The 19,609-nt window shown below is 34.1% G+C and overlaps 4 protein-coding genes across 4 annotated transcripts in view; 3 read left to right on the top strand and 1 right to left on the bottom strand.

The window, feature by feature from the left end:
- Positions 1-521: 521 nt before the first annotated feature.
- Positions 522-6,053, top strand: LOC117128426. The gene has a single exon (XM_033280761.1). The coding sequence runs from the start codon at positions 3,349-3,351 to the stop codon at positions 3,631-3,633; it is 285 nt and encodes a 94-aa protein (XP_033136652.1). The 5' UTR covers positions 522-3,348; the 3' UTR covers positions 3,634-6,053.
- Positions 6,054-6,164: 111 nt separating this feature from the next.
- On the top strand, positions 6,165-6,568 carry LOC117128427. The gene has a single exon (XM_033280762.1). It carries the CDS (start codon positions 6,215-6,217, stop codon positions 6,497-6,499), a length of 285 nt encoding a protein of 94 aa, XP_033136653.1. The 5' UTR covers positions 6,165-6,214; the 3' UTR covers positions 6,500-6,568.
- A 77-nt stretch (positions 6,569-6,645) lies between these two features.
- LOC103849355 (patatin-like phospholipase domain-containing protein 4) lies at positions 6,646-17,507 on the top strand. Its single transcript, XM_009126132.3, has 7 exons — positions 6,646-15,946; positions 16,022-16,165; positions 16,419-16,491; positions 16,570-16,675; positions 16,763-16,859; positions 16,974-17,069; positions 17,158-17,507. Exons 1-7 carry the CDS (start codon positions 15,521-15,523, stop codon positions 17,314-17,316), a joined length of 1,101 nt encoding a protein of 366 aa, XP_009124380.1. The 5' UTR covers positions 6,646-15,520; the 3' UTR covers positions 17,317-17,507.
- The window catches only part of LOC103840114 (protein FATTY ACID EXPORT 4, chloroplastic), a 17,459-nt gene continuing 15,302 nt past the window's right edge, over positions 17,453-19,609 (bottom strand). Inside the window, exon 5 of the mRNA XM_033279606.1 lies at positions 17,453-17,747. Within this exon, the coding sequence (XP_033135497.1) occupies positions 17,693-17,747 (55 nt within the window). The 3' untranslated portion in view covers positions 17,453-17,692. The remainder of the gene's footprint in view (positions 17,748-19,609) is intronic.

Raw genomic sequence — 19,609 nt, 5'->3', positions numbered from 1 at the left:
AAAAAAATAGTCAAAGAAATCGCATTCAAAGTCATTTTCTTCATGATTTGATTCTACAGGTTTTTGCATATATTAGAGGAAAGAATTAAAAATATTTTTCTAATTTAAAATAATATATTTTCTAAAAAAATTGTCAATTCAGGATTTCAAAATAAAACCATAATTTTGTGAGTTTAGACATAAAATTTTAATGAAATACTATGAAATCATATAAAATACAACTATAATCATTATAAATGATATATTTTATATTGTTATAAGAAAAACTGGATAGATAACTAACATAAGAAAGTACAGATAAGTTTAACATAACTGATTCGGTTTATATACGTTAAAACAGAGAAACAACAAAAAAAAAAATAAAACAAACTGTTAAAATAGTCATCATTAACTTTCTATATAAATTACCAAGAGATTACCAAAAAATCATCATTTCACGATCAAAATTAGACTAAACTATATTAGAATTTCATATTTGTTCTAATAATATACATTATGACGACTCAAACTATTAAAAATCATACATTATTTTCATGATTGTAGCTATATATACAGTGATGTTTTCGGCACAAAATTGTCTTTCAACCAATGTTGAAAAATGTGTCAAACACTGCATCCCAAATCAGTGCATGAAAGTAGCCAAAAAAGCAGATATGTCTATTTGTGAAGAAGCTTGCAAAAAGTTTTGCAACAAACATGTAACAAGTCATGAAGAATATGCTGTTCCTATAACCGATGGTGGTTTCTTTTGCACCCATATTTGGAATTGTCTTTCGTAACTATTTTCAAATTTAAAAGTTACAATTGTATTCTTTGTTTTAGCATGTTAAATATATATATATATATATGTACAATCGATATTTCTGTTTGTTTTATCTGACGCATATTATATATATATATATATACTTTTATTGTGCAACAAGTTTTTATCAGTGTTAACAAATATTTAATATTCAAAATTACTGTATATTTCAAAAAATATATCACAACAATTCCAATTAACAATGCCATATTAACTTAGTAAAATTTCATTTTAATCAACATCAACGCTAATTAAAAATATGCTAGCGATAAATGGTGATTGCATTGTAAATTTTACATAATTTAGTGATATAAAAAATTAAGAATCAATCCACCCAAATAAAAATGAGTACAATCAATTTCAATGCAAGCCAAAAATTAATATATAGTGAAAATAAACTTTTGTGCACTTAGGATAAAAGTAAAAAAAGTAAAACACAAAACAAAAATATAGACTGGTCACATTAGTTTAATGTAGGAACTCCAAAATTAAATCTTCTAAGCTTTCACATTCTGTATTTTTGGCTTCCCTTGGTTTCATCTATACCTCTTTGAATCTCCTATATTTGTTCTCTTAACTATCTCAAGTTTCATCTCACCTCCACGATTCCATTTATGACATAATGACTTTGTATCACATCTCTCTCTTCCCCCTCTAACAAGTTCTTCCAATTTTGTACTTTTCTGACCAATTTTGCTAATCATATTCGTGAATATTTTGTGAATGTAAATAAAATTTTGTTTCTTGTTTACTTGAGCTTTGTCTTCGTACAACTTTTTCTCTTTTTTACTTTTTGTGACTAAATTTCTTAGCTTTCTTTATTATTATAGATATTTTCTCACTGCTTATTCCTGAGGCGAACTTGATCTCATTCTCTTCCTTCTCTCTCTTGCAAATCCACCTCCGTCTTAATATCCTCCATCTTTTCTCTGCCACGGTGTGTATACCTGGCCAATTGATATATCATGGATTTTACCCATTCTTAGCTATGGTATATAGATGTTTTAGGAACTATTTATTATGTTTTTGAGTCTTTTTAGCACATTTACAGGTTCAGGAGTGTTATGGAGGAAAATGATGATTTGGGTGCATTTTAGAGATAAAAGGAGAGGAAGCTCGTAGTTGACCATCGAACTTGTGTGAAAGTCGACGATCAGAGATAAACATTGATCCACGCACATCCTTTGCCGTCGATCGATATCAAAGCGCGCAAAACCCAGCTAGGTTTCCAGCCGGCCTAAATCCCAAGTCATGACATATTTACATAAATAGCCCTGGCCGACTTTTAACCTAATATTTATGTGCTCTGCCATTGTTCTTGGCAATACACGCTTTCTTATTTTCTACTTTACACAGCAAACAAAACTTATGGATCAAATCAATAGACACTGAGATTACACAATAGATTTGTAGTTTTTGAAGTAAAGCTAGACGATTATTGTTGGGGTCAAAATCGATCACGATGGAATCAATGCACGAGGAATCCCGAAAAGTATCTCTTGTAACAAGAAGTTTCGTATAAGTCCTCAAAAATAAATGACAAGTTCTAAGAACGGAAAAATCCAATCTCTTCGTAGCCTTGGGGAAATAAACTACAAAGCATGGAGAATGCCTTACCAGCGTCTTAACGTCCATCAAAGAAAGCCAAGGTACATCCCGTCCCAGCGTCCTCTCCCGTCCCGTCCCGATGCATCTGGATGCTCCAAGCGTCCTGGCCGTCCTCATCGCCCTAACCTAACCGTTTCCAGCCCACTACTCATTAGAGAAATCCAAAATCACCACCAATTATCTCATTTAAGAGCTTAAGGTGCAGTCTCATCGATGGGGTATTGACCTCAGAATACCTGAACACTTAAACATTCCGGTTTCTAATCAAAGTTGAAAGCTTTAGATTCTTTCCGCATTAAAAAAGGTATGTAAAGGGGTTATAAACCCTTCTTGACCGAAAAACCAGATCGCTGTAGTGATCAAAAAAAGAAAAACCAGAAAAAAAAGAAAGTGTGGTGAACGCATCTATTACTATGCAAAAGAAGTGAAAAGAGTAACTAAAAAAATAGTTAAAGAAATCGCATTCAAAGCCATTTTCTTCATGATTTGATTCTACAGGTTTTTGCATATATTAGAGGAAAGAATTAAAAATATTTTTCTAATTTAAAATAATATATTTTCTAAAAAAATGTCAATTCAGGATTTCAAAATAAAACCATAATTTGTGAGTTTAGACATAAAACTTTAATGAAATACTATGAAATCATATAAAATACAACTATAATCATTATAAATGATATATTTTATATTGTTATAAGAAAAACTGGATAGATAACTAACAGAAGAAAGTACAGATAAATTTAACATAACTGATTCGGTTTATATACGTTAAAACAGAGAAACAACAAAAAAAAAATAAAACAAACTGTTAAAATAGTCATCATTAACTTTCTATATAAATTACCAAGAGATTACCAAAAAATCATCATTTCACGATCAACGATCAAAATCAGACTAAATTATATTAGAATTTCATATTTGTTCTAATAATATACATTATGACGACTCAAACTTTTAAAAAATCATGCATTATTTTCATGATTGTAGCTATATATACAGTGATGTTTTCGGCGCAAAATTGTCTTTCAACCAATGTTGAAAAATGTGTCAAACACTGCATCCCAAATCAGTGCATGAAAGTAGCCAAAAAACCAGATATGTCTATTTGTGAAGAAGCTTGCAAAAAGTTTTGCAACAAACATGTAACAAGTCATGAAGAATATGCTGTTCCTATAACCGATGGTGGTTTCTTTTGCACCCATATTTGGAATTGTCTTTCGTAACTATTTTCAAATTTAAAAGTTACAATTGTATTCTTTGTTTTAACATGTTAATATATATATATATATATATATATATATATATGTACAATCGATATTTCTGTTTGTTTTATCTGAGGCATATTATATATATATATACTTTTATTGTGCAACAAGTTTTTATCAGTGTTAACAAATATTTAATATTCAAAATTACTGTATATTTCAAAAAATATATCACAACAATTCCAATAAACAATGCCATATTAACTTAGTAAAATGTCATTTTAATCAACATCAACGCTAATTAAAAATATGCTAGCGATAAATGGTGATTGCATTGTAAATTTTACATAATTTAGTGATATAAAAAATTAAGAATCAATCCACCCATATAAAAAGGAGTACAATCAATTTCAATGCAAGCCAAAAATTAATATATAGTGAAAATAAACTTTTGTGCACTTAGGATAAAAGTAAAAAAAGTAAAACACAAAACAAAAATATAGACTGGTCACATTAGTTTAATGTAGGAACTCCAAAATTAAACCTTCTAAGCTTTCACATTCTGTATTTTTGGCTTCCCTTGGTTTCATCTATACCTCTTTGAATCTCCTATATTTGTTCTCTTAACTATCTCAAGTTTCATCTCACCTCCACGATTCCATTTATGACATAATGACTTTGTATCACATCTCTCTCTTCCCCCTCTAACAAGTTCTTCCAATTTTGTACTTTTCTGACCAATTTTGCTAATCATATTCGTGAATATTTTGTGAATGTAAATAAAATTTTGTTTCTTGTTTACTCGAGCTTTGTCTTCGTACAACTTTTTTTCTTTTTTTTACTTTTTGTGACTAAATTTCTTAGCTTTCTTTATTATTATAGATATTTTCTCACTGCTTATTCCTGAGGCGAATTTGATCTCATTCTCTTCCTTCTCTCTCTTGCAAATCCACCTCCGTCTTAATATCCTCCATCTTTTCTCTGCCACGGTGTGTATACCTGGCCAATTGATATATCATGGATTTTACCCATTCTTAGCTATGGTATATAGATGTTTTAGGAACTATTTATTTTGTTTTTGAGTCTTTTTAGCACATTTACAGGTTCAGGAGTGTTATGGAGGAAAATGATGATTTGGGTGCATTTTAGAGATAAAAGGAGAGGAAGCTCGTAGTTGACCATCGAACTTGTGTGAAAGTCGACGATCAGAGATAAACATTGATCCACGCACATCCTTTGCCGTCGATCGATATCAAAGCGCGCAAAACCCAGCTAGGTTTCCAGCCGGCCTAAATCCCAAGTCATGACATATTTACATAAATAGCCCTGGCCGACTTTTAACCTAATATTTATGTGCTCTGCCATTGTTCTTGGCAATACACGCTTTCTTATTTTCTACTTTACACAGCAAACAAAACTTATGGATCAAATCAATAGACACTCAGATTACACAATAGATTTGTAGTTTTTGAAGTAAAGCTAGACGATTATTGTTGGGGTCAAAATCGATCACGATGGAATCAATGCACGAGGAATCCCGAAAAGTATCTCTTGTAACAAGAAGTTCCGTATAAGTCCTCAAAAAGAAATGACAAGTTCTAAGAACGGAAAAATCCAATCTCTTCGTAGCCTTGGGGAAATAAACTACAAAGCATGGAGAATGCCTTACCAGCGTCTTAACGTCCATCAAAGAAAGCCAAGGTACATCCCGTCCCAGCGTCCTCTCCCGTCCCGTCCCGATGCATCTGGATGCTCCAAGCGTCCTGGCCGTCCTCATCGCCCTAACCTAACCGTTTCCAGCCCACTACTCATTAGAGAAATCCAAAATCACCACCAATTATCTCATTTAAGAGCTTAAGGTGCAGTCTCATCGATGGGGTATTGACCTCAGAATACTTGAACACTTAAACATTCCGGTTTCTAATCAAAGTTGAAAGCTTTAGATTCTTTCCGCATTAAAAAAGGTATGTAAAGGGGTTATAAACCCTTCTTGACCGAAAAACCAGATCGCTGTGGTGATCGAAAAAAGAAAAACCAGAAAAAAAAGAAAGTGTGGTGAACGCATCTGTTACTATGCAAAAGAAGTGAAAAGAGTAACTAAAAAAATAGTCAAAGAAATCGCATTCAAAGCCATTTTCTTCATGATTTGATTCTACAGGTTTTTGCATATATTAGAGGAAAGAATTAAAAATATTTTTCTAATTTAAAATAATATATATTCTAAAAAAAATGTCAATTCAGGATTTCAAAATAAAACCATAATTTTGTGAGTTTAGACATAAAACTTTAATGAAATACTATGAAATCATATAAAATACAACTATAATCATTATAAATGATATATTTTATATTGTTATAAGAAAAACTGGATAGATAACTAACATAAGAAAGTACAGATAAGTTTAACATAACTGATTCGGTTTATATACGTTAAAACAGAGAAACAACAAAAAAAAATAAAACAAACTGTTAAAATAGTCATCATTAACTTTCTATATAAATTACCAAGAGATTACCAAAAAATCATCATTTCACAATGAACGATCAAAATAAGACTAAACTATATTAGAATTTCATATTTGTTCTAATAATATACATTATGACGACTCAAACTTTTAAAAAATCATGCATTATTTTCATGATTGTAGCTATATATACAATGATGTTTTCGGCACAAAATTGTCTTTCAACCAATGTTAAAAAATGTGTCAAACACTGCATCCCAAATCAGTGCATGAAAGTAGCCAAAAAAACAGATATGTCTATTTGTGAAGAAGCTTGCAAAAAGTTTTGCAACAAACATGTAACAAGTCATGAAGAATATGCTGTTCCTATAACCGATGGTGGTTTCTTTTGCACCCATATTTGGAATTGTGTTTCGTAACTATTTTCAAATTAAAAGTTACAATTGTATTCTTTGTTTTAACATGTTAAATATATATATATATATATATATATATATATTATATATATATATATATATATATATATATATATATATATATATATATATATATATATATATATTATATATGTATAATCGATATTTCTGTTTGTTTTATCTGACGCATATTATATATATATATATATACTTTTATTGTGCAACAAGTTTTTATCAGTGTTAACAAATATTTAATATTCAAAATTACTGTATATTTCAAAAAATATATCACAACAATTCCAATAAACAATGCCATATTAACTTAGTAAAATTTCATTTTAATCAACATCAACGCTAATTAAAAATATGCTAGCGATAAATGGTGATTGCATTGTAAATTTTACATAATTTAGTGATATAAAAAATTAAGAATCAATCCACACAAATAAAAAGGAGTACAATCAATTTCTATGCAAGCCAAAAATTAATATATAGTGAAAATAAACTTTTGTGCACTTAGGATAAAAGTAAAAAAAGTAAAACACAAAACAAAAATATAGACTGGTCACATTAGTTTAATGTAGGAACTCCAAAATTAAACCTTCTAAGCTTTCACATTCTGTATTTTTGGCTTCCCTTGGTTTCATCAATACCTCTTTGAATCTCCTATATTTGTTCTCTTAACTATCTCATGTTTCATCTCACCTCCACGATTCCATTTATGACATAATGACTTTGTATCACATCTCTCTCTTCCCCTTCTAACAAGTTCTTCCAATTTTGTACTTTTCTGACCAATTTTGCAAATCATATTCGTGAATATTTTGTGAATGTAAATAAAATATTGTTTCTTATTTACTCGAGCTTTGTCTTCGTACAACTTTTTCTCTTTTTTACTTTTTGTGACTAAATTTCTTAGCTTTTTATTATTATAGATATTTTCTCACTGCTTATTCCCGAGGCGAACTTGATCTCATTCTCTTCCTTCTCTTTCTTGCAAATCCACCTCCGTCTTAATATCCTCCATCTTTTCTCTGCCACGGTGTGTATACCTGGCCAATTGATATATCATGGATTTTACCCATTTTTAGCTATGGTATATAGATGTTTTAGGAACTATTTATTATGTTTTTGAGTCTTTTTAGCACATTTACAGGTTCAGGAGTGTTATGGAGGAAAATGATGATTTGGGTGCATTTTAGAGATAAAAGGAGAGGAAGCTCGTAGTTGACCATCGAACTTGTGTGAAAGTCGACGATCAGAGATAAACATTGATCCACGCACATCCTTTGCCGTCGATCGATATCAAAGCGCGCAAAACCCAGGTAGGTTTCCAGCCGGCCTAAATCCCAAGTCATGACATATTTACATAAATAGCCCTGGCCGACTTTTAACCTAATATTTATGTGCTCTGCCATTGTTCTTGGCAATACACGCTTTCTTATTTTCTACTTTACACAGCAAACAAAACTTATGGATCAAATCAATAGACTCTGAGATTACACAATAGATTTGTAGTTTTTGAAGTAAAGCTAGACGATTATTGTTGGGGTCAAAATCGATCACGATGGAATCAATGCACGAGGAATCCCGGAAAAGTATCTCTTGTAACAAGAAGTTTCGTATAAGTCCTCAAAAAGAAATGACAAGTTCTAAGAACGGAAAAATCCAATCTCTTCGTAGCCTTGGGGAAACAAACTACGAAGCATGGAGAATGCCTTACCAGCGTCTTAACGTCCATCAAAGAAAGCCAAAGTACATCCCGTCCCAGCGTCCTCTCCCGTCCCGTCCCGATGCATCTGGATGCTCCAAGCGTCCTGGCCGTCCTCATCGCCGAAACCTAACCGTTTCCAGCCCACTACTCATTAGAGAAATCCAAAATCACCACCAGTTATATCATTTAAGAGCTTAAGGTGCAGTCTCATCGATGGGGTATTGACCTCAGAACACCTGAACTCTTAAACATTCAGGTTTCTAATCAAAGTTGAAAGCTTTAGATTCTTTCCGCATTTAAAAAGGTATATAAATGGGTTATAAACCCTTCTTGACCGAAAAACCAGATCGCTGTGGTGATCGAAAAAAGAAAAACCAGAAAAAAAAGAAAGTGTGGTGAACGCATCTGTTACTATGCAAAAGAAGTGAAAAGAGTAACTAAAAAAATAGTCAAAGAAATCGCATTCAAAGCCATTTTCTTCATGATTTGATTCTACAGGTTTTTGCATATATTAGAGGAAAGAATTAAAAATATTTTTCTAATTTAAAATAATATATATTCTAAAAAAATGTCAATTCAGGATTTCAAAATAAAACCATAATTTTGTGAGTTTAGACATAAAACTTTAATGAAATACTATGAAATCATATAAAATACAACTATAATCATTATAAATGATATATTTTATATTGTTATAAGAAAAACTGGATAGATAACTAACATAAGAAAGTACAGATAAGTTTAACATAACTGATTCGGTTTATATACGTTAAAACAGAGAAACAACAAAAAAAATAAAACAAACTGTTAAAAATAGTCATCATTAACTTTCTATATAAATTACCAAGAGATTACCAAAAAATCATCATTTCACGATCAACGATCAAAATTAGACTAAACTATATTAGAATTTCATATTTGTTCTAATAATATACATTATGACGACTCAAACTTTTAAAAAATCATGCATTATTTTCATGATTGTAGCTATATATACAGTGATGTTTTCGGCACAAAATTGTCTTTCAACCAATGTTGAAAAATGTGTCAAACACTGCATCCCAAATCAGTGCATGAAAGTAGCCAAAAAAGCAGATATGTCTATTTGTGAAGAAGCTTGCAAAAAGTTTTGCAACAAACATGTAACAAGTCATGAAGAATATGCTGTTCCTATAACCGATGGTGGTTTCTTTTGCACCCATATTTGGAATTGTGTTTCGTAACTATTTTCAAATTTAAAAGTTACAATTGTATTCTTTGTTTTAACATGTTAAATATATATATATATATATATATATATATATATATATATATATGTATAATCGATATTTCTGTTTGTTTTATCTGACGCATATTATATATATATATATACTTTTATTGTGCAACAAGTTTTTATCAGTGTTAACAAATATTTAATATTCAAAATTACTGTATATTTCAAAAAATATATTACAACAATTTTAATAAACAATGCCATATTAGCTTAGTAAAATTTCATTTTAATCAACATCAATACTAATTAAAAATATGCTAGCGATAGATGGTGATTGCATTGTAAATTTTACATAATTTGGTGATATAAAAAAATAAGAATCAATCCACACAAATAAAAAGGAGTACAATCAAATTCTATGCAGACCAAAAATTAATATCTAGTGAAAATAAACTTTTGTGCACTTAAGATAAAAGTAAAAAAAGTAAAACACAAAACAAAAATATAGACTGGTCACATTAACTCATACATTAGTTTAATGTAAGAACTCCAAAATTAAACCTTCTAAGCTTTCACATTCTGTATTTTTGGCTTCCCTTGGTTTCATCAATACCTCTTTGAATCTCTTATATTTGTTCTCTTAACTCATGTTTCATCTCACCTCCACGATTCCATTTATGACATAATGACTTTGTATCGCATCTCTCTCTTCCTCCTCTAACAAGTTCTTCCAATTTTATATTTTTCTGACCTTTTTTTCTAATCATATTCGTGAATATTTTGTGAATGTAAATAAAATTATGTTTCTTATTTACTCTAGCTTTGTCTTCGTACAACTTTTTCTCCTTTTTACTTTTTGTGATTAAATTTCTTTGTTTTCTTTATTATTATAGATATTTCCTCACTGCTTGTTCCTGAGACGAACTTGATCTCATTCTCATCCTTCTCTTTCTTGCAAATCCACCTCCGTCTTAATCTCTTCCATCTTTTCTCTGCCACGGCGTGTATACCTGGCCAATTGATATACCATGGATTTTATCCATTTTTAGCTACGGTATATAGATGTTTTAGGAACTATTTATTATGCTTTTGAGTCTTTTTAGCACATTTACATGTTCAGGAGTGTTATGGAGAAAAATGATGATTTGGGTGCATTTTAGAGATAAAAGGAGAGGAAGCTCGTAGCTGACCATCGAACTTGTCTGAAGGTCGGCGATCAGAGATAAACATTGATCCACGCACATCCTGTGCCGTCGATCGACAGCAAAGCGCGCAAAACCCAGCTAGGTTAACAGCCGGCCTAAATCCCAAGTCATGACATATTTACATAAATAGCCCTGGCCGACTTTTAACCTAATATTTTTGTGTTATGCCATTGTTCTAGGCAATACACGCTTTCTTATTTTCTACTTTTCACAGCAAACAAAACTTAGGGATCGAATCAATAGACTATAAGATTTCACAATAGATTTGTAGTTTTTGAAGTAAAGCTAGAAGATTATTGTTAGGGTCAAAATTGATCACGATGGAATCAATGACCGAAGAATCCCGGAAAGTATCTCTTGTAAGAAGAAGTTTCGTACAAGTCCTCAAAACGAAATGACAAGTTCTAAGAACGGAAAAATCCAATCTCTTTGCAGCCTTGGGGAAACAAACTACAAAGCATGCAGAATGCCTTACCACCGTCTTAACGTCCATCAAAGAAAGCCAATGTCCATCCCGTCCCGGCGTCCTCTCCCGTCCTGTCCCGATGCGTCTGGATGCTCCAAGCGTCCTGGTCGTTCTCATCGCCGAAACATAACCGTTTCCAGCCCACTACTCATTAGAGAAATCCAAAATCACCACCAATTATCTTATTTAAGAGCTTAAGGTGCAGTCTCATCGATGGGGGTATTGAACTCCGAACACCTGAACTCTTAAACATTCAGGTTTCTAATCAAAGTTGAAAGCTTTAGATTCTTTCCGCATTTAAACAGGTATATAAAGGGGTTATAAATCCTTCTTGACCGAAAAACCGGATCGCTGTAGTGGTCAAAACAAGAAAACCAGAAAAAAAAAAAAAAAGCGTGGTGAACACATCTGTTACTATGCAAAAGAAGTGAAAAGAGTAACTGAAAAAATAGTCAAAGAAATCGCATTCAAAGCCATTTTCTTCATGATTTGATTCTACAGGTTTTTGCATATATTAGAGGAAAAAATTAAAAATATTTTTCTAATTTAAAATAATATATTTTCTAAAAAAAATGTCAATTCAGGATTTCAAAATAAAACCATAATTTTGTGAGTTTAGACATAAAACTTTAATGAAATACTATGAAATCATATAAAATAGAACTATAATCATTATAAATGATATATTTTATATTGTTATAAGTAAAACTAGATAGATAATTAACATAAGAAAGTACAGATAAGTTTCACATAACTTATTCGGTTTATATACGTTAAAACAGAGAAACAACAAAAAAAAACTGTTAAAAATAGTCATCATTAACTTTCTATATAAATTACCAAGAGATTACCAAAAAATCATCATTTCACGATTAACGATCAAAATCAGACTAAACTATATTAGAATTTCATATTTGTTCTAATAATATACATTATGACGACTCAAGCTTTTAAAAAAATCATGCATTATTTTCATGATTGTAGCTATATATACAGTGATGTTTTCGGCACAAAATTGTCTTTCAACCAATGTTGAAAAATGTGTCAAACACTGCATCCCAAATCAGTGCATGAAAATAGCCAAAAAGCAGATATGTCTATTTGTGAAGAAGCTTGCAAAAAGTTTTGCAACAAACATGTAACAAGTCATGAAGAATATGATGTTCCTATAACCGATGGTGGTTTCTTTTGCACCCATATTTGGAATTGTGTTTCGTAACTATTTTCAAATTTGAAAGTTACTATTGTATTCTTTGTTTTAACATGTTAAATTTATATATATATATATATATATATATATATATATATATATATATATATACTTTTATTGTGCAACAAGTTTTTATCGGTGTTAACAAATATTTAATATTCAAAATTACTGTATATTTCAAAAAATATATCACAACAATTCCAATAAACAATGCCATATTAACCTAGTAAAATTTCATTTTAATCAACATCAACGCTAATTAAAAATATGCTAGCGATGAATGGTGATTGCATTGTAAATTTTACATAATTTAGTGATATAAAAAAATAAGAATCAATCCACACAAATAAAAAGGAGTACAATCAAATTCTATGCAAGCCAAAAATTAATATCTAGTGAAAATAAACTTTAGTGCACTTAAGATAAAAGTAAAAAAAGTAAAGCACAAAACAAAAATATAGACTGGTCACATTAACTCATACATTAGTTTAATGTAGGAACTCCAAAATTAAACCTTCTAAACTTTCACATTATGTATTTTTGGCTTCCCTTGGTTTCATCAATACCTCTTTGAATCTCTCATATTTGTTTTCTTAACTATCTCATGCTTCATCTCACCTCCACGATTCCATTTATGACATAATGACTTTGTATCACATCTCTCTCTTCCTCCTCTAACAAGTTCTTACAATTTTATACTTTTCTGACCCTTTTTTCTAATCATACTCGTGAATATTTTGTGAATGTAAATAAAATTTTGTTTCTTATTTACTCTAGCTTTGTCTTCGTACAACCTTTTCTCCTTTTTACTTTTTGTGATTAAATTTCTTAGCTTTCTTTATTATTATAGATATTTCCTCACTGCTTGTTCCTGAGGCGAACTTGATCTCATTCTCATCTTCTTCAGGTAAGGAAATCGCAAACCAAGCAGTTATTCAAGTCCAGTTTACACAAGTCTAAACTCGGATAACTCAGGTTAAAACAACCCACTGTCGTGGTGTTGATTCTTTTGCAGATCGGTTTTGACACCTAAACTCTCGTTTGGATCAAGACAAGATAGCAAGCTTTAGAGATCAAGTCGGATATGTTCATAATACACTCTAATATCTACTCTCGCTGACTAGGGATGGAAAGCTCATTCAATTCATGTCAGGTTATCAACCAACGGTTAGCTAAATGTATTAACCCTATTTCATGCACTAAGTGATCAGTTCAATGCAAGAAATAAGAACAGATATGAATGTAGACAATCTTAAGATGACTTATTTATGCTTCAGCTCGCGAATCCTAACCCTAGAACCCTAAACTAACTTGGTGACTACATAGACATAACACAAGAACAGAAAAGCATGATTTCTGAATAATACTGCATATAATAGATAATAGAAATCAGAGGGTTCAGGATAATCTTCTCTAGGAGATAGATGAGGCCTTCTCCCTTACAAGTAGCAATTGCAAATCACAAAGCTCTCTCAGGTATTTCTTGCGTTTAAATTAAGGTAGGTCTAAAGTAAATAAAAGGAGACTATATATATATAGAAGCCACATGCAGCTAAAAAGGCAAAAATAGGAAAACTAAGACAAATCCCTAAATAAATGGAAACTTCTTTTTTAATCTCTGCCGCTGGAGCAGGCACTCAGGCTGCTCCAGTTGACTGTTCTGCTCGAAAGACTCCAAATCACACTCTTTTTCTCTAGCTGGTCCATCTCCCATCCAATGCAACTCTAGACCTGTAATGACTCAAAGGGACAAAAAAACTCGATAAAACCTCGAAAACTATTAATAAAACATACATATAATGTGCCAAAGGATCAATATATTACCGATGACCCCACTATTCGCCTACACTTTGTCAAATAAAAAAAAAGAGAAAGAAAAAAACAAAGAAGAGAAAATCGAAAAGAAGGTGAATAAGGATGGACTGTATCAGCATCATTGTTTATTGGAATTGAGATTCAGATAAGAGAGAAAGAGGGAAGAAGGAGATCAAATAAAACTACATGTGTGTTCAGAAACTTGCTTGAGTAAGAGTCCATGTATCTTTTGATCGCTACGCCCAAGGTAAAGCCTACACCTTTTATATATGCATTAAATGAGATCACTAGAGGGGCGAGTCAGACACTATTAGCTAAGTTATTGGTTAGATGGATTTGGTTGCTAAGCTAAGATATGGTTTATAGGACACCTATAAAGTTAGAATTGATTTGGTTGCGTGAGAATGTTTTCTAGGACCAGACGATGATCTGATCCCCATAACGGCAAGTACATCACAGTAGAGTGAGAAAACTTCTCATGCCAATCTTCATTTGCAACATCTCGTTCTAGTCGACACCTGACTGTTATACATCATCTTTTGCCAACTCATGATAGCATATTCTCAGGAAATGGAAATTCTAACATTTCACAATTAGTTAGCATTTTCTCAAAAGGCAGAAATGAGCTATCAGAGCATTGTCTGCCCCTTTCTTTTCATTCTGCCCAGTGATTTCATTAAAATCTTCCATTATGAACCACGGTCTACTTCGTATGATTGAAAAACATGTAAGATGTTCATAAATTTGATCTCTACGTTCTAAAACAAGATCTCTATAAACCAATGTTATAAAAAACGTTGTTTCATCAGTGACTGCCTCGATATCAATCATATGATTATTTGAGAACATAACATTAATTTGGAAGTCATACATGATAAACAGAGGTAAACCTCCACTTTAGCCAAGTGGCTCAACAGCCAACAATTGGTTATATCCTATACCAGTTTGAATGTCCTGTAGCAAAGGCTTTTTATTCTTTGTTTACGAAAAGAATAATACTTCGGAATGATGTTTCCGATGCATCGTTGAATTGTGGGGTCAGTTTCAAGCCCTCCACAGTTCCATAGATGAAAATATTACTCTAATAAATAAGTCAAACTTAATAATTTACATCCAGGTTCTAACTCGGAATCTTTTTCAGGACTTTGTAACTTAATAATGCACATCAAAAATAAAATATTAATTCATATGAAATATTTTTATTAAGAAAAAAATCTGCAATTTAGAAACACTATCAAAATCTAGCATTATTTCATTTTTATGTATTGTTTATATTATATATAAGTGGACTTAGCTAACACGAAACCACAGTCTCATCTTCATGACTGTTTTGTGAGCTGCGATGATCGTGTGAATCAAAATCTCCAACTTTCGAACTTGTATGGTGTGACCCTTTGCTCCATGGCGATCTCTCTTCTTCCCCGACCTTTCATCTCACTCCGTACAACTAAAATATTCAGCCTTCCACCGAGGATTTTCGCCCTTAGGCTATCATGCTCTTTTTCTTCTGATGGGTCCACCGGAAATCCAGAGAAGAGATCTTTCTCTGTTGCCACTGGTGACATGTTCATCCATATCGCGTCGAGGCTTTTAAAGAGATCCAACCAACGCTCGCCTCCGGTTGATCATGGAGATATGATAGGAACAGTATCTGAAGATGTGACAGAGCCAGGGATGATATGGGAACAGAGCGTCAAAGATGTAGAGGCTGATGAGAAAGAGAGGAGGGTAATCACAAGCCCTGGTTTCAGCTTCTCTGCTGCTGGTCTTTTGTTCCCTTATCATCTTGGTGTTGCTCAGTTACTCATCGAGAAGGGTTACATTACGGTGCTTCTTGAATTTTCTATGTTTATATTATGATGAATCAAGAAAATAACATGGTTTTGTTGTTGTTTTCTACAGGACACTACTCCTTTGGCAGGAGCTTCTGCTGGTGCTATTGTATGTGCTACAATAACCTCTGGAGCATCAATGCAAGAAGCCCTTGAAGCTACCAAGGTTCTTGCTCATGATTGCCGACGCAATGGCACTGCTTTTCGTCTTGGGGTAATGCGGATTTTTTTCCTTCTCTGTATGCCTCTTTAAACCATGTTGTTGTATAAGTTTACTTTAGATTGTTCTAGGGGCTTCTCTTCTTTAATGTCAAACCTGATTATCAACATTGCTTTCGACTGTTCTATGTTTCAAAGAGTTGGCTGTTCTGCATTTTTATATATTAAAGAAATAGTTAATGAGTCAAACACAAGACCCACCAAAGTCATATGTTGTAGTTATTGATCCAAGTCTCTGTGGTTTGTAGGCTGTCCTTAGAGATTCTATGGAGAAATCACTGCCGGATGATATTCATATTAGGTCCAATGGCAGAGTTCGTGGTGAGAAACAGCAAGTTTACTTTTGCCAAAGCACATTTTTTAGGCTCTGACGTCTCTAATCATTCTATCGTATTGTAGTTGCCATTACACAGGTGTTATGGAAACCTAGAGGTTTACTGGTGGATCAGTTCGACTCCAAAAGCGACCTTATCGATGCAGTTATTGCATCTTCCTTTATTCCAGGGTAAATAATACTCCCTTGCTTTTGAAACATTACAGTTCCTCTAGAAAAAAAAAACTTCTAATTATAATATTTTAAGAGCAAATGCAGATATCTTGCACCAATGCCTGCAACCATGTTCCGTAATCGAGTTTGTGTTGATGGAGGCTTGACGTTGTTTATGCCACCAACCGCTGCTGCTAAAACAGTATGCACATGAAGGATACTTCTTGCTTTCATTTCCTTTTCTCTATCTTCTGTGTGTGGCCTTGTCAAATATTTTGGGAAGGCCTTTCATATGTGTATATCAAATGTTTAACAGGTTCGAGTTTGTGCGTTTTCCGCGAGTAATTTCGAACTAAAGGGTATTGGGATCAGCCCGGATTGCAACCCTCTAAACAGGGCAACCTCAAGACAAGTAAATGTTCAAATTTTTTCTAGTGAAATCATTCTCCTTTGACTTGAGAGTTAAGTTTGGGAATCTTGGTTTTTTCTGATGTACTTAGCTATTGAATTGGGCACTGGAGCCAGCAGAGGACGAGGTGTTAGAGATGTTGTTTGAGCTAGGTTATGCAGATGCAGCTGCCTGGTCTGAGATGAATCCAGCCGAGGAACTGGTTTATGATGATGGTACTCCTTCAGCACAAGAGATTCAAGCCAGTTAGGACACATAAGAACTGCATTCTTAACTTCTTCTAACCATATATAGTCTGTTCATTGTGCTATAATAATAGATTCTGATTGTTTTCGGCCTTTGTATGTTGCAGAAACTTGTAGGTAGATAAAACCTAATCCAATGTTACGTCACTGAATATTCAACGTTCTCTTATTCAGCATTGATCATTCAAGTTCAAAACGCTACAAACTTCTGTCAGAAAAGATGATGTATCTGTGTTTGATTTAGCAACAACCCACAAACAAACATTATCCACTCAACATTCGCCTTACAAAGCCTTGCGCTACTTATTGGGTGTGTGGGCAAAACAGTTCTTTGAGAACATTCCAATCTGGCTAAAAGCCCATGCTCTCTCATAAAGGCTATTAAGGTAGAGGTAACGCATCTGGTACTGATACAGCCACAGGTAAACTGTCGTGCATATAGGAAAGCAAAGGAGAAAGATCATCGACACTTAGCTACACAAACTTAGCGGCGAGATTAGGGTTTATCATCCGTACAATCATCTCTCTGCTATTTGTACTCTGTTCGATTACCTTAACCTAATCTCTTTTTACTGATTGGGCTTTGTCGGCCCTTCGGGCCTGATTATGAGGCGCTCGTTCCGAGCCGTTTAGTCGATCAGCCTCGCTTCGCTTGCTCTCCGCTTCGACTAACGGCGCTTCCTGGTTAAGTTGAAGCCTCGAGAATCGGCTTCTGCGCCAACGTCGACTCGGTTTGCTGGATTGGGCCTTTTGTTCGATGGGCTTTGTGGATGGGTTAAATCCATCTCCAACAGTAAGTCCCCCCCCAGTTTATTGATGGTCGAGCAATCGATCCTCGATGAATTTGGTGTCTGTGGTTCGGAGAACAAAAGGTTCAACCCGAGCAAACGACTGACCGTTGAGGAGTCGACCCGTTGTTTAAGGTGAGTTTGGTCTCAGAAGAAGTAAACAATACTAGAAATGGGTCGAACAGAGGCGTTTATTAGATTTCGAGATGATGTTACAAAGGTGGAGAAAGTAAAAGCAAGCCGGAGCTCGTGAGAGCTTAAACCGGAAAAGTACAAATAGCAGAGAGATGATTGTACGGATGATAAACCCTAATCTCGCCGCTAAGTTTGTGTAGCTAAGTGTCGATGATCTTTCTCCTTTGCTTTCCTCTCCTTTTATACTCTGTTCGATTACCTTAACCTAATCTCTTTTTACTGATTGGGCTTTGTCGGCCCTTCGGGCCTGATTATGAGGCGCTCGTTCCGAGCCGTTTAGTCGATCAGCCTCGCTTCGCTTGCTCTCCGCTTCGACTAACGGCGCTTCCTGGTTAAGTTGAAGCCTCGAGAATCGGCTTCTGCGCCAACGTCGACTCGGTTTGCTGGATTGGGCCTTTTGTTCGATGGGCTTTGTGGATGGGTTAAATCCATCTCCAACAGTAAGTCCCCCCCCAGTTTATTGATGGTCGAGCAATCGATCCTCGATGAATTTGGTGTCTGTGGTTCGGAGAACAAAAGGTTCAACCCGAGCAAACGACTGACCGTTGAGGAGTCGACCCGTTCAATCGATACTTCTCGATCGAGAGAGTGGATTGACGCGTCCGTTTTTCACGCGTTGCGATCGTGAGATAAATGCTTACGGGTCGAGAAGACGGACCGGCGCATCTGTCGACCACGCGCCTAATTGGGTTTAGGCCCAATTAGGCCTTATTAGGCGTAATGATGGCGCCTTGATCTCCGCGCTTATCTTTTCTTATAAATAGCTCCCCCCTCTCCACTTCTTTTCATTTCTCTCCGCAGCGCTAAAGGTACTTTCTCTCTCTACGCTCCTTCTCTCTCTTTATCTTTGTTTTTAGATCTGCGATTATCCGAGATGTCGTCACCCCGTCGTTTGACGCGAGAACAAAAGGGAAAGGGGGCGGTATCTTCTCGGGATTCTGACGATACCCATCACGAAGCGATGATGGATTCGGAAAATATGAACTTATCGCAGCGTCTCTTGGTCTCGGAAGCGAGGGAACAGTTCCGGGGCGATGACGACGGTCAGGAAGCGGTCGACACCTCGATTGTTCCGATCAGCTATTATCCCGGGAACATCTTCGCCGAGGAGAGTCCAATGGAGGTTTGGAGAATTCGACCTTCGGTCGTCGACGGACAAGATTGGTCCAACGTCGAGAGGACGAAGTCCACCGTGGAGTCGGTGGAAGCTATCCTCCGAGATCTCAACGCACACGGGGTCTCGTTCATCATTCCAAAGCGGGACCAGAGGCCTTGGTCGCCTCCGAAGGGATATCAGTGCATCTACGAGTCGTAT

This window comes from Brassica rapa, chromosome A09 (genome assembly GCF_000309985.2).
Source record: "Brassica rapa cultivar Chiifu-401-42 chromosome A09, CAAS_Brap_v3.01, whole genome shotgun sequence".
NCBI lineage: Eukaryota > Viridiplantae > Streptophyta > Magnoliopsida > Brassicales > Brassicaceae > Brassica > Brassica rapa.
The sequence above is the reverse complement of the archived record's forward strand: the minus strand, read 5'-3'. Positions and strand labels throughout refer to the sequence as shown.

Coding starts and splice junctions, on each gene's coding strand:
- LOC117128427 (XM_033280762.1), top strand. CDS start 6,215: ATGACGACTCAAACTTTTAAAAAATCATGCATTATTTTCATGATTGTA.
- LOC103849355 (XM_009126132.3), top strand. CDS start 15,521: ATGGCGATCTCTCTTCTTCCCCGACCTTTCATCTCACTCCGTACAACT. Junction 16,676..16,762: donor GCATCTTCCTTTATTCCAGG/GTAAATAATACT, acceptor GAGCAAATGCAG/ATATCTTGCACCAATGCCTG. Junction 16,860..16,973: donor CAACCGCTGCTGCTAAAACA/GTATGCACATGA, acceptor AATGTTTAACAG/GTTCGAGTTTGTGCGTTTTC.
- LOC117128426 (XM_033280761.1), top strand. CDS start 3,349: ATGACGACTCAAACTTTTAAAAAATCATGCATTATTTTCATGATTGTA.